Source organism: Egretta garzetta, unplaced genomic scaffold (assembly GCF_000687185.1).
Source record: "Egretta garzetta isolate BGI_Z169 unplaced genomic scaffold, ASM68718v1 scaffold713, whole genome shotgun sequence".
Classification (NCBI taxonomy): domain Eukaryota; kingdom Metazoa; phylum Chordata; class Aves; order Pelecaniformes; family Ardeidae; genus Egretta; species Egretta garzetta.
Genome location: NW_009259104.1, coordinates 541,300 through 555,494, shown reverse-complemented (window position 1 = coordinate 555,494; position 14,195 = coordinate 541,300). Strand labels below are relative to the sequence as shown.

At 36.4% G+C, this 14,195-nt stretch overlaps 1 protein-coding gene across 1 annotated transcript in view; it reads right to left on the bottom strand.

Moving 5' to 3' along the window:
• BBS9 (Bardet-Biedl syndrome 9) overlaps positions 1 to 14,195 on the bottom strand; it is a 241,649-nt gene that overhangs the window by 193,768 nt on the left and 33,686 nt on the right. Inside the window, exons 6-9 of the mRNA XM_035890841.1 lie at positions 8,387 to 8,561; positions 3,789 to 3,873; positions 1,555 to 1,738; positions 440 to 569 (exon numbers count right to left, since the gene is read on the bottom strand). Coding sequence (XP_035746734.1) covers positions 440 to 569; positions 1,555 to 1,738; positions 3,789 to 3,873; positions 8,387 to 8,561 — 574 coding nt within the window. The remainder of the gene's footprint in view (positions 1 to 439; positions 570 to 1,554; positions 1,739 to 3,788; positions 3,874 to 8,386; positions 8,562 to 14,195) is intronic.

The window sequence follows — 14,195 nt, the reverse complement described above, 5'->3', positions numbered from 1 at the left end:
CCATAATTTCCACATCTTAACACTGGAGTTGAATAATCTGTTCCAACAAATCATCTCTGCAATTCATATGCTCTTAAATGCTTAATGAAGAACAGATTGTCAGTGAGATTCCCTATTTTCCTGTCTCAGGGAAGGATCTTACCAGATTGCAAAGCCTCACTTTTCATTCTTTTAAAGAAGCTACTCCACTGGAGTTATGAGACCCCAGGTTCTATTGTTGCTCAAGAAACACAGATTATCTAAAGCATAGTACAGCAATTCTAGTATTCCTCTAGAATTAACAGCATTAATATTTTGCAAAACGAAGAAAAAACACTTGGAATTTTCCTTTTACAAGTCACCTTATTTATTACATACCTCAGAAGTGTGTTAGGATCTACAAGCAAATTTCACAACTGGAAATGAATCTGAAAAAAGTAAACTTTAACAAGTTACTTACTGTAAATTCGCTACTTTTACTGCTACAGGAATGTGGGGAAGCTGAGTGGCCCATTTCAGTGTAACATCTTGATAAACATTCAACATTTTACTATGGTTTCCAACTAGAGTGTTTATTGTTCCTTCTTTCACTGTTAAAGATATAAAACCAGTTTTAGGATGAAAGATTTTCAAAAGCCAGTACTTTTCTTCAAGGCTTATATCATTACACTATATTTTCTTTTCCTTTTCAGCCATTATTTGTTATAAATTAATATCGTATAATTAAAGTGTCAAAAGCTATGAAAGTTACATTGATGATAACCAAGGATATATATGATCGATTATAGATACAGATTTTAATTGCATACCACACAACACATGCCACAACTTTCCAAGGTTCTAGCCAGCCATGTTTGGTAATTTAAAACTTGACTAACAAAGACTCATAACTGCCATGATAGCATGCCAGGATAGATATGACAATACACACATCAGTTAAATTGACCTGTGAATACAGATTAAAGGTGTATGCAATTATAGGTTTTATTTATAGTATTATACAAATCAGAAAATATAAAATGTGAAGATTGTTGAGATCATATTTATAAAGTCTAAAATTATATTTTAAGTCTAAAATAAGATATGGTGTCAAAAATTTATCAGATAGTTTTTGAAACATTAATATAGCATAGGTATTAAGAATCTGTAGTTCTATAGCAGCATCCAACCAAGTTGCTTCCATACAATGTAATAAGCTAGCTTCATCTCATAACAGTAAACTTTATTTGATTTTTTTAAACTATCAGTAAATGACAGAAGGTCCTCAAACACTAGTTTACTCTTCCAAAATCTCTCAATTCTTCCATGTTTGTTGCTTTGGTAGCCTGAACAAACCTATTCAAACACTAGACAAGTACCTCAATTTGGTGATGGGAAAATTCCTATTTAGATTCTAAAAATTACAACACTTCACACTAAATGACATTTGAAAATAAACCCGTTTCATCCAAAAAGAGAGCTCCTACAAATCAGCACCTTATGCAGAAAAATATATTTATTCAGTGGGGAAAAAAAAGAAATCTTAGCTGTAAAAGTAACCAAGCTAAAGTTACGTTGAATTTTCCTTTTACAAACCTGAACAATAAGGAATGAAGCAACTCGGACTGTAATCAAGTTTTTTCATGAATCGTATTTGCCCGTTATCCTTAAGGCAAAAGAAGTTTCTCTCACCAAGCACAAAAACAGAAGAAACTGCCTGATTAAAGGAGACAACGCATATATCCAGTGCTTGCTCTCCGATGTTTAAAACCCAATCAACCTTCAAAAGAAAAAACATGCTCCAGAGATCAGTTGACAGCTGCATATTAAAGACAAAACTTATAGAGAAGGCTTAGAACTCATCAAGTTACATGAATATCATTAACATAGATAGAAAAGCAAAATCAAGGTCTTTTTTTGGATGAGAAAATATTAGTTATCCTCTTATTTTGAAGGCAGTTGGTGAGATTCCTTATTGTAAGTAAAGCAGCAGAAACATGATCCACTTCTTGAAATAGTCATGTATTGACGGCTATGCAGTTCACTTAAATATATTTTAAATTTTAAAAAAACACATCCCATTCAAAATGAAAATGCTTTATACTTGAACTATTAAATCCAAGAACAGAGTATTAGAATCACTTAAATCTGCCTCTGTACATGTCTTTAGATATTAAGGGCAAGGTTAGAGAGCAAAAGGTGATAGCTTATTCTACCAATACATGTAAATGGAAAAATAGACAAAGTTTTAGGTGTGTAAGACAATATTCATGCTTGCAGACACTAATGTACACTCTTCAATCCAAAGAATGTTTGTGTATATGATAGCTTGTCTATTTTTCCAACTACATATATTGATATAATAAGCAAGTATTTACAAATCCCGCCTTGCCTATATCCTTACATCCTTAAACAATACTACTGCTCATTGAGTCATTTCATTGGCTTGTTATTTCAGCTCCTGAGAAATTTCAACTAATTCACACATGCAAAAATTGCTTTTGACTGCTGCCAAGCTGGTTAAACAGAAATTCAGAATTTCTGAAGTCAAAAAATATCGAAGTTTAACTGTCAGCACTTCCTATACGAACAGCATCAATCATCTTCCTTGAACATAGAATGTGTTAGTAAAACTGGCATATCTGATATATGAAGCTGGAAATGCCATCTTAAAAGTCAAAAGAAAAAAAACCCAAGCTATTACATTTGTCCCCCTGTATGCTTCTCATTTTAGATTAAAAAAATGTTTTCAATTTGAAGCATATCTGATGAAGCTTTCAAGTTTCTTATTTAAAAATTATCTCTTCTCCTAATTCAAAATGTAGGATTCTGACTAACTTCCAGCTTGAAAAAATTCTACAATTAGCCACTGGAAGGAAGACGCTCTCCCAATATTTTATTGTCATACCTGAAATACACTGAATCTACCATTTTACACATTATATTTAGCAGACAAGAAAGTCTACTGCAGGACCCCAAAGAATGAAATTCTCTTCCTCTTAATAGGAGGCAGCTCAAATATTAAACAACTTAGTCACAGGGACCTCCTGAAGACCAATGAATCCACAGGTTTTTGACAGAGTCCAGGATACTGACTAATTATGGAAACATTTTTCACTGCTGAGTTTTCTCTAAGTACAAAGGATTCCCTAAGTAGAAGGAAGTTAATTTATTAAGTCCAATACAAAGTCACAAATAGACTTAAATTAAAAACATAAGCAGTGTTTCAGGTGTACCTATTTATCTATTTTACTACAGTTTAGGTTTTGTATCACAAAGACTGCCTTAGAAATAGTTATTTCCAGTACACTGGGGTTTTTTTTCCTCTTACAACAACAGAGTTTTAAGGCCCAACCTTAAACTGAGGCCCAAAGAAATCTTAATAGAAATCTACTGGAGTCTTTCCATTGCCTTTAATGGCAATTGGATTAGGTCCTTTGTCAGCAGACAATGTTTCCATTCGTTACTTAGCATTGGTCTTTTTAACATGTATGCAGTGTACCATACAAGTTATGTAAAATAAACAGGTTTTACCGCAAGTCTTTTTCCAGAACTAAGTTTTTGCTTTTCTGTTTCTTGTCTTTCATCAGCATCTGTCGCAAATGCCAGCAAGTAAAAAATTAAATATATCTTTGTAAGTAATACCCCTACATGAAGTAAAAAAAAATATAATTATCATATTATGAATATACATACACAGTAAAAGCACAGTCTAAAAGGATTGTTAAAAAGCCTACTACAACACATCTATCACATTCGTTACTTAGCATTGGTCTTTTTAACATGTATGCAGTGTACCATACAAGTTATGTAAAATAAACAGGTTTTACCGCAAGTCTTTTTCCAGAACTAAGTTTTTGCTTTTCTGTTTCTTGTCTTTCATCAGCATCTGTCGCAAATGCCAGCACTTGGTATCTGTTACAGAAAGTTTTAAAAAAAAGTAAAAAATTAAATATATCTTTGTAAGTAATACCCCTACATGAAGTAAAAAAAAATATAATTATCATATTATGAATATACATACACAGTAAAAGCACAGTCTAAAAGGATTGTTAAAAAGCCTACTACAACACATCTATCATCATCAAAGATGTTAAAATAAATATCACTGTAGGATAACAGCTAAGTAGAGGCAGAATTTAAAACAAAGATTTCTATTCAAATTTTATCTGGTGTTAAAATAAATTCAACAGCTAAATATATTAGAGGATAGAAATCTAAACTACAAAGAAGAAAGAAGCAAGAAACTAACATATTTTCAAATTGTGAAATTAGGATTCTAATAAAAAAATAAACTTTTTTGCTTTTATTAAGCTTTAAAAAAGCTTCCTAGACTATCCTGAAATACAATCTGCTGTATCTAATAGTTACACTCTTAAGCAAATCCATTAAGTAAACTAAGTGGTTCCAGTCCACAAAATAACAGTAAATTGGCACCAGTAGGTGGCACATCTAGCACAAGATGGGACGTTGGTGGGTTTCAGGGTTTTAATTATTTTGTAACTGCCAACCCACTATACTAAGAAAAACTAGCAATGAAGACATTAGAACAAAAGATGTCATCTGCCATAAAAGCTCCACACATCTATCTGTCCTCATTTACACCTATGCAATCCTCAATGCTCAAACTGTGTCCTCACTGACTCTTCTGTAACTATTTCTTTCCTGAATTTGTGCTGGTGTCCTCACTGACTGAACTACCCTGTTTCCAATGTATGGAAACTACAAAGTGAAATAAACCTACAAAAGTGAAATAAACAACAACAGAAAAAAATTCAAACAACAAAAAACTGATCAAAAGATAGCATTCAATTCTGGAAGTCATGAAGTGCCATCAGCTCATAAGCTCAAAACAACACAATTCTGAATGTTCCAACACAAGTCTAACAAATAAAAGTACATATTTTTGTGTATTGTCAGAGTTATAGATTTAAAATGACAACACCCCATTTCAGATGCATGTATTGTGGTGCTCACTACTGAAGGATTTTAGTTTCTAAAATGATTTTACTTACAGAAGTAAACTGTGTGTGGATTAAGAAATTTAATTAAGGTGAATGCTATGACCTACTTAAAAATACTAAATAAGCTTTTAGTACAACTATCATGTCTTTAAGTGTCCTCTATATGAACAAATTCACTTCCCTATTTCAATGTAACACATTTATAAGAGAAGTTGCAGATTCTGACCTAATAAAATTTTCTCTTTTCACCATATTTTATTGGTAGTCTTGGCTAGTGCATTACCATTCTATTAACTAATCAGGGACTAATACATAGTTTTCAAATCAAACTCCCATTGAACAGCAATATGGATTGATGTTTAAGTACCAATTACCTGCATACAAGTGTTTCATCACAAAAAAAAAAAAAATAAAGCCATAGATGACCAACACAAACTTTCCATTCAGCTATCACATCAAGAATACAATCACTGAAATAAGAGGCATTTTACTTTTAGATCTTGGAACAATTCAGAATCAACACAGGAACTATTGCTTTCAAATGAAGGCATTGGTCTGTATGAGCTATAGGAAGACAGACAATTTGAAATCTGACAACTTGTTCTGCTAAGAACACTAGCTAGAACTGCTACATTTTTCATTTACTATAATAAAATGTTTAATGCCACCATAAAAATAACCTCTTCTCTCCTTACCATGTCTATATCCTCCACTTTAGAAGGATTACTTTACTCTATTCTAATGTCCTAATAGTTCAGACACAGACTAGAGATTAGTACCACAGTGTCTTAACACTTGGCACTGAAGTCCAATAACCAGAATCCAAGTGAAGAATTCCTTTAAAACTACACCTTCCTACAATAAAGACAGCACATTGTGAATCAGTGACACAGTGAGGAAAGAATCTAAACATAATTAAAATTACTATCTCGTGTGTTTTCAAGAAAAAAATACTTCTTTATTCCTTGCCATTATTAATAACTTCTAATTTCTTAGGAAAAATATTAATTTTCTATTAAATTACTTTTATTTGCAACACATATCTTCTCCTGTATTAAGAAAACAATATGTGGTGTCTATAATCTATTCATGCAACATCCAGAATCTAAAAACCATCTGATCAAGCTTAAGTAGCATGATGAAAAGAGTACTGCTTGAGAAATTCAGGTGGCAGAGCAGGGTAGTTTGACAACGCATTGTGTTAGATTAACATTCCCCAGATCAGATTCCCAAGGCATAATCTACAAAAAGTGGCATTCTTACTTTCTTTGATATGATTACCGCTGAAAAAATCCTTAAGGCACTTGTCAGCCCATTCCTCCAGCTTGATGAGATTCCTCTGAATGGTAGCCCTACCCTCTTTATATTAGGCACTTCCAACAATTTGGCATCACCCTTGAATTTCAGGACATGCATTCTGTCCTATTATCCAAGATGAAGGTGTTAAAGAACTGGCTGCTAGTTAGAACTGTGGACAACTACTATTCTGTAAGCCTGACAGCTCTGCCACTTTTAATCCATTTTTTAGTTGCTTGGGTTTTGGTTTTTGTTTGGTTTGAGTTTTTTTATCATGGATAGTAGCTCTGCCCCAAACACCACAACCACCCCAATTTACTGCTAGGCACAGAGACTGAAAAAGCTTAAGAGCAGGCCCTGTCAGTTTTAATGGAGAAATGATGAAGCAAAGCAAGCATTAAGTTCCTTGGTCTTTTCACACCGTTATTAAAGCTGCCCAATCTGTTCAGTACTGGGTCAATTTCCTGGATCTACCTTTTTACATCTAAGGTATCTGTGGACGTCCTTGGTCTTCAGACTCTCTGCCAATAGAAGTTTTAACCAAGATTGTATCTTCTCAGTCCCATCCCCTGCATGCCCACATGAGGTTTTATATTCCTCCGCAGCAGTTCATTTTAAGTTCCATCTCATATATGTCCTTTTTTCCATTTGAACTCAGTCAGGAGCTACCTGCCCAGTCAAGCTGCCTTCTGCTACTTCTTATTTTCTTGAACATTGAAATGGTCTTTGAGAAGGTTATCCACAAAGATTCACCTGATCCCTTCTGCCCTTCAGGGCAGCCTCTGACAGGTTCCTGCCTACCAGCTCCTTGAAAAAGTCCAAGTCTGTTCTCTTGAAATCTACAGTGTTTAGTCTACTGCTTATCTTTCTCACTTCTCTCAGGATCTTAATCTATGTCATCTCATGGTCACTGCAGCCAATGCCTGCAATAGTCAATGGCAGATGCTGACTATTACTTCTCCAAACATTTCTTTCTTCTGAGTGGTGGATTCAGCAAAACATCTTCCCTAGCCAGGCTGTCTAGCACCTGCAGCAAAAAAGTTTTCCCTAATGCACCTCAGAAACCTTCCATATTGCTGAAGTCCATTATGTTGCCCTCCCAGCAGACATTAGTCCTCCATGAGAACAAGAGCCTGCAACTGGGAAACTTCTTGTTTAAAAAAGGCTTCATAGCAGACATCCACCACAACATTCCCTTCTTCAAGCATCCATCTGATTCTAAACAGATGGATGCTTGACAAACTCTCAACATGGTGGTTCTGTAAGAGAGCCCCATATATTCAAGGTACTCCTCCATGGTGAACACAAATCCCCACCTTGTGTGTCTTTTCTTCCTGAAGAGCCTGGAGTCATCAATTACAGCACCTTAGTCATGGCATGCTACTCTGTCACATCCTTAACTGCACACAAAACTTCCAGTTCCTCCTCTTTGCTGCCAAGGCTGTAGGTGTTTGTAAGTATGCACTTAATATGGACCCTCACTCATCTCACTTCCTCTAAGGCATTATGAAAGCATCCCCTTTTGTGCACTTGACCCTTATGCTGTACACCATCACTTACATGCTGGATTTAGCACCTATCACTCAGTCTGGCAGTCAAGGAGGTTAACAAGCCTCCTCTGCCACTTTGTCAGGTGGATTCCATCTCTCCCCACCAGCCCTCATTCCTTTGAAGGGATCCTATGCTGACAAAAGCCAAAGCCCTGTCTCAGATCTCTCCTGAAAACTGAACAGATTCATCAGACTAACACCTATTTGCATCAAAATAAAAATCCTGTTGAAACAACTGGAAGGAACATGTTGATCAAGCAGTATACCACAGACAACACCAAAAGCACAGATTAGACTGAACTGAAGCAGGAAAAAACCTGGCACTTGCAGGACAACATGATGTGCCTTGATAAGCTAGTAAACTTCACACATTTATACAAATAAAATAGGACCATAAAGTCCTCAGGGCACACATTATGTGTGTATGACTGTACAAAGATAGTAATCACTCAACAACATAAAACATCTTATTTTTCTTCTTTCCTGCAACTACCTATCACCTGCTTTAGGATACAATATTAGTAAAGGCATAAAAATCAGGCATGGTTACTTTTAATTTGTTTACATACTAAATGAAAGCACCAAAATATGCTATAATTACTGAACATGAACACATACTTGTAACTCTCAACCTGTCGACAAGAAGACACTGTAATGAAAGAATCTGTCCGAGAGCTGTAAGTCAAGGGACCAGGTAGAAGAAAACCAGGTAAAAAACGGCCAAAAGCATAGCTTTCCTGTTCAAACAACATGAGCATCCCATCCATGGACTGTATGCATATCAAATCTCGACCTAAGGAAAGCAAAAGAAACACAAAAGAAACAAAGCAATGTTATTTATATAGTTTTAAACCTAAAGTTGTTAGTAAATTAAAATTGCACTCATAAATAATCCTAACAAAAATAAGATTCATTTTAATTTACATGAGTGTTTACTATGAGGAAAAACACTTAAGTATTCCAACTTCATAAAAGCTTACTGAATAAAAAACCTAGATTTTTTTCAGGGAATAACACTCAGAATACATTAAGAGTAAAAAAAAATTAGATACTTTATTTCAACCCAAAGTTTCTAAACATGTAACTATTACAATTTCAGTTTAAAGAAATGTTTTAATACTCCCAAAACCCCAAATTATTCTGCTTCGTAAATGCCTCTACATATTACAAGCAGTCATAACAATTGCAGTTTAAAAATAACCTATTCTACTCTTTCCAGTCTACTTAAGCAACACAACAAAAATTCCTACAAATACACATTGTTGTGAAAATAATACAATGGTAATGTTTTCCACACTTTGCATTCACATTTTCTGTCTTCAGGGAAAGAAAAAACAAACAAAAAAGGCCCACTTAGTGTTACCAAGACTTAAAAAAATCAAATTAAAAATATTCGGCTGAGACAGTTACTTCAAACCTTGCCTATTATTCAGCAACCTCAAGACATGACTTAAGACATGTTCACCAATCTAAATTCAAAGTCCATTTTGAAGACTTCTGAGATCAGAAGCTGATTATGAAGTTTGCATTTTATATGCAAGGGTAACAATTCAAACAAGCAATATTTTGCATGCATTCAAAAAGAGCGCTATACCAGTAAGACTAACACCTTCTGAAGTTGATAGAAGTATCTCTCCTGATTTCAGAGATAAGCCCCTCTCTAGCAAACACAACATGAAATACTTGTAATTCAAAATGTCTATTCGCCTCCATTAAAATACCCCGTTGTGTCTCAGGAATTATTCTATATGCATGGAGGACCCAAACAAATTGTCTGTTCACTAAGCTCCATCCTCAATCCTTTAAGAACTGTTTTCTAACATAGGAAGGTGAAACAAAACAAAATTAGACTAAAACTTAATTCTTACACTTAGATAAAGATAACAAAGGTCAGAGATATTCAGTGTCTGAAAAAGCAACAAATGTAAAGTACAGTGCAAAACACTGTTCATCCCCACTGTGATTCTTCTTAGTAACTACTACTTAAAAAAAATAGTAGCGTAATAGGTCAGTGATAGATCATGTTACTTGCCCTTGTGATTAAAACATACAATAAAAATTTAGCTTAGGGTAAGTGTAGAAAAGAAACCAAAAGGAAGGTAAAGTAGCTGGGTCCTTTCCACTTGCCCTCCCTCATGCCTTTTTCAGACTTTCCCATTTTTTTAGAAATCAAGTTCTCCCATCGAAGGAGGTGCTGCAAGTAATTCACCACATCTTTTATAAAACCTGTTGCAAATATCAACCATTTGATAGGAAGGACATTTGAAAGTGCAATCCATGTTGTTTATTTGGCAGAGGCAAAATTGAATCACTCAGTGTCTAGTGTAACAGTTAAAATACTTCAATCCTTCACACCAATGAATATATAAGATAGAACTGCAAAACAATTTCAATGGTGTAATTTCAGGAACACTGATGGCATTTCAAGCACTTAATCACAACACCTGTTTCTTCCCTTATGTTCTGCATAGACCCTTTCTGAAAACCTTAAAGGTTGTTCTTATTTAATGGAGTTTTGTTGGGTTTGTCTGTCTGAAAACTCCTGAAGTGCATAAATTTTGAGGGATAACATTAACTGACAATATCAAACACTTAATTTTTGCTTTAGCAAAGTAGTAATAGCATTTCCAATAGACAAATTCATAAATTAAAATATAGACAAGAATTTTATTCAACATCAGAGAAATCCCTTATTCCTTATTAATCATGAGAGAAGTACTACTCCATTAATCAAGAATCCTTGGTGGCTTCAGAAAGAAACTTAGCTGAGAAACAGTGAAAACTCATCTTCCTAAGCTGAAAAATATCAGAATCTGTACTAATAAAGCAACGTTATACAAAAGCAATTCAATGTGGAAATCATTAAAGTGCTGTTCAAAAGTAGTCAGACTGAGATTTTGCCTAATACTGAAGTCAAACCAATATACCTTTGTTTTTTTTCTACTACTGGAAGTGAGAAAATGTAAATGTATCACCTTAATAGCAGCTCATTAAACCACTGACCACTTGTCACTACCAACTTCACTACCAACTTCAATTTGATGATTTAAGTCTCAGAAGTTTAGCCTACAATATTCTGAAGTTTGTACCACTGGAAACTTGAAACATTTTAAATGTTTCCTCTTATACATGCAGCTTAAAAGTCATACATCCTTCTAGGAAACGTAAACTCTTTACCTCTGTTAACAGCAAAAGTCAATGAATAAATGTTTCCTGTGACTAAATGCAATCATTTTGAGAGAATTATGGATTTGACATAGATCTCCAAAAGCATTTTCTAAACAGAGTAATTGTTTTAGAGCTATGATTTTCCTAGGATTTTCCACACAGACTTTTTAGATTATAAAGCAGGTTCTAGGGCTTCTGTTCAACCTTAGAATTTACTGTTTATAAAATTAGAAACATTCTACAGTATACAAACACATTAGATATGCATATATACACACACACCCCTCTTAAACGTGCGTAACTAGTAAGTTTCCTCTGAAATTATTTGTATAAAGCAGCTTTATTAAGTCTTCAAGAATCATTTACCCTCTTAAATATTCTTCATAGGACAGATTCCAGGATTGTTGATTTATCCATAACTTATAGCTGACATTCTGCAGCTGAAATATGTGGTATTCAAGAGGTTACAGCGACTAATCATAGTCAGAATGAACATTTAGTCTGCTGCTTATACCAAGTCTCTGAGGTACTAGCCAAGAACACTGCAATGACTTTACTAACACACGATTGAGAAATTAGTGTGATCTCTAAGTACCTTATACGTTTCAATTAAAAAATAAAGCAAGTTGCATACATGAATTTGAAAGTTATTTAATATTAAGGTTCCTACAATTCTCAATATCCTGCTTTTCATCACTAACAGTTGATATCAACAGGCACTATCAACTATTATTAGTGTAAATAAAAAAAAAAAGAAAAAGCATGTATTCACAAAAGAATTGCAGCAACTATACAAGTTCAAAGAGTATCACCTGAAGCACACTCAGGCTGAGAGTAGACAAATGAGCAAAATTAATCTAATGCTTTGCTACTGCTGTCAGGAGCAGCCCTGCTCACCTCCTTCCCTCTGGGCCTCCAGCTGATCCTTGTTCACGTCACAAGTTCCTCCCCACATCCAAGCCAGATCTTGTACTTATCTGATGGCTGTTAAGCTGACAGTAGGACACCATGCTGAATTTGTAATTTTTAAAAAAGTTTCAGATGAGCAAGTCATCCCCCCATATAAATAACTCCATACAAGCTTAGCAACTGCCAGGGGTGACCTAGAAAGTATCATGTGACATGGCTCTGGGGGTGATGGTTAAAGGCATGAGGGCCCAAGTAATTTTCCTCCTTAATCCTACTGAGGAAGGGGAAGGGCATGAAGAAGACTGGATGTATTCCATGGGCCAACAATTGGTTGCACAGCAGGTATCCACAACAGAGCTAAGTTTTATTACCATGTGACCCTCTTTGAGGATTGACAGTGGTTTGGAAAAGACAGGATCCCCTGACTAAATCCAGCAAAAGTATCTTTGCCAACAGGCTTGCCAACTCAGCAAAAGCAACTTTAAACTAGGAGTGACATGGGAGGGAGAGACTTTACATCAAGTGAAGGAGCAGTAGATGGGGTAGGCAAGCAAAGGGCCCTGAGATGTTGTGAACCAAAGGGACATAGCAATCAGCAAAACAGGGCTGAAGCGGCATCACCTCAAGCACAGGAATCAAAATAAGAAAGTGCCCATGAAACAGCAGCCTCATGGAGAAATTTCTCATGGCCTTTTTGAGCACCTCTCTGAAATGCTGCTACAGTAATGAACACAGGATGGGGAAAACCAGGAGGAACCGGAAGTCTGTGTGCAGTTATATGGCTACAACCTCACTGGGATCACAGAGACATAGTGGGCTAGCTCACATGACTGGAGCGCTATGATGGATGCTGCCAGGCCCTTTAGGAAGGGCCAGTGATAGGGAGTTGCCCTTTTTAGCAAGAGAGTACCCAGAATGCATGGAGTTCTGGCTGGGGACAGGTGATGAGCCACTCAAGAGCTTATGGGTTAGGATTACTAGGATTACTGAGCACACCAATACAAGTGTCTGACATAGGCCACCTGATCAGGAAGATATAGATGAAGCACTCTTCAGACAACTGGCAGAAGCCACACATTCGGTAGTTCTGGTCCTCATGGGGGACTTGAACCACTGTGATATCCGTAAGGACAACAGCAGGGCACACGAAATCTAGGAGGCTTCTGTAACACATTAACAAAAACTTCCCAACTCAGGTGACTGATGAGCCAAACGGGGGAGGTGCTCTGATGAACTTACAGGCAAGTTACTTGCTGGACTTACAGGCAAGGAAGGATGTGAAGGTTGGGGCACAGCCTGGACTACAGTAACTATGAGACGGTAAGGAGGATGATTAAGATAAGTTCAGGAGCATAAGAGGAATGAGCAGGGCACAAAACTGGACCACAGCCCTAGACGCTATTGGGATCTGCCTAGAAGAATCTATTGGGACACGGCCCTGGAGAGAAAAGGGGTCCAAGAGAGCTGATTGAATATTCGAGGATCACCTCAAAGTTCAAGAACAGTCTATCCCAAGAAGCAGGGAGTCAAGCAAAGGCAGGCAGCAAGACACATACGAGGATAAACAAGGAGCTCCTGATTACATCGACATAAAAATAAAGTCTGGGAGAGGTGAAAGCAGGGGCAAGTGACCTAGGAGGAATATAGAGATACTGTACAATCATTCAGGGATGGGGTTAGAAGAGAAATAGCCCAGCTCAGTTGAATCTGGCAAGGAATGTTGAGGGCAACAAAAAAAGGATTCCACAAATACAGACATATCCAAACGAAGACTAGGGAAAGTATGGGACCACTGCTCAAATGGAGCAATGGCCATAGAGACAAAAGGCACGGAAAAGTCGAGGAGCTGCATGATTTATTTGCCTCCATCTTTACTAGTAAGACTGGTCTTCAGGAATCCCAGGCCCCTGAGACATAAGGGAAAGTCTCACCAAAAGACGACTTACCTTCAGTGGAAGAGGATCTGGTTAGGGAATATTCAAACAAAATAAACTTAAGTTGATAAGACTGATGTGATACACCCACAAGTGCTGAGGAAGCTGGCTGTTGTAATTGCAACACCATTCAATTATCTTTGAAAGCTATCCTAGTTTTGACTGGGACAAAATTAATTTTCTTCCTAGTACCTGGTATAGTGCTGTGTTTTGGATTTAATACTAGAAGAATGTTCATAACACACTGACGTTTTGGTTGTTGCTGGATAATGCTTGGTCTACCCAAGGACTTCTCAGCTCTCAGCTCTGCCAGGTGCAGGGGAAGCTGGGAGGGGACACAGCTGGGGCAGCTGACCCAAACTGCCCAAAGGGGTGTTCCATAGCATCTGACGTCCCGCTCAGTATATAAGCTGGGG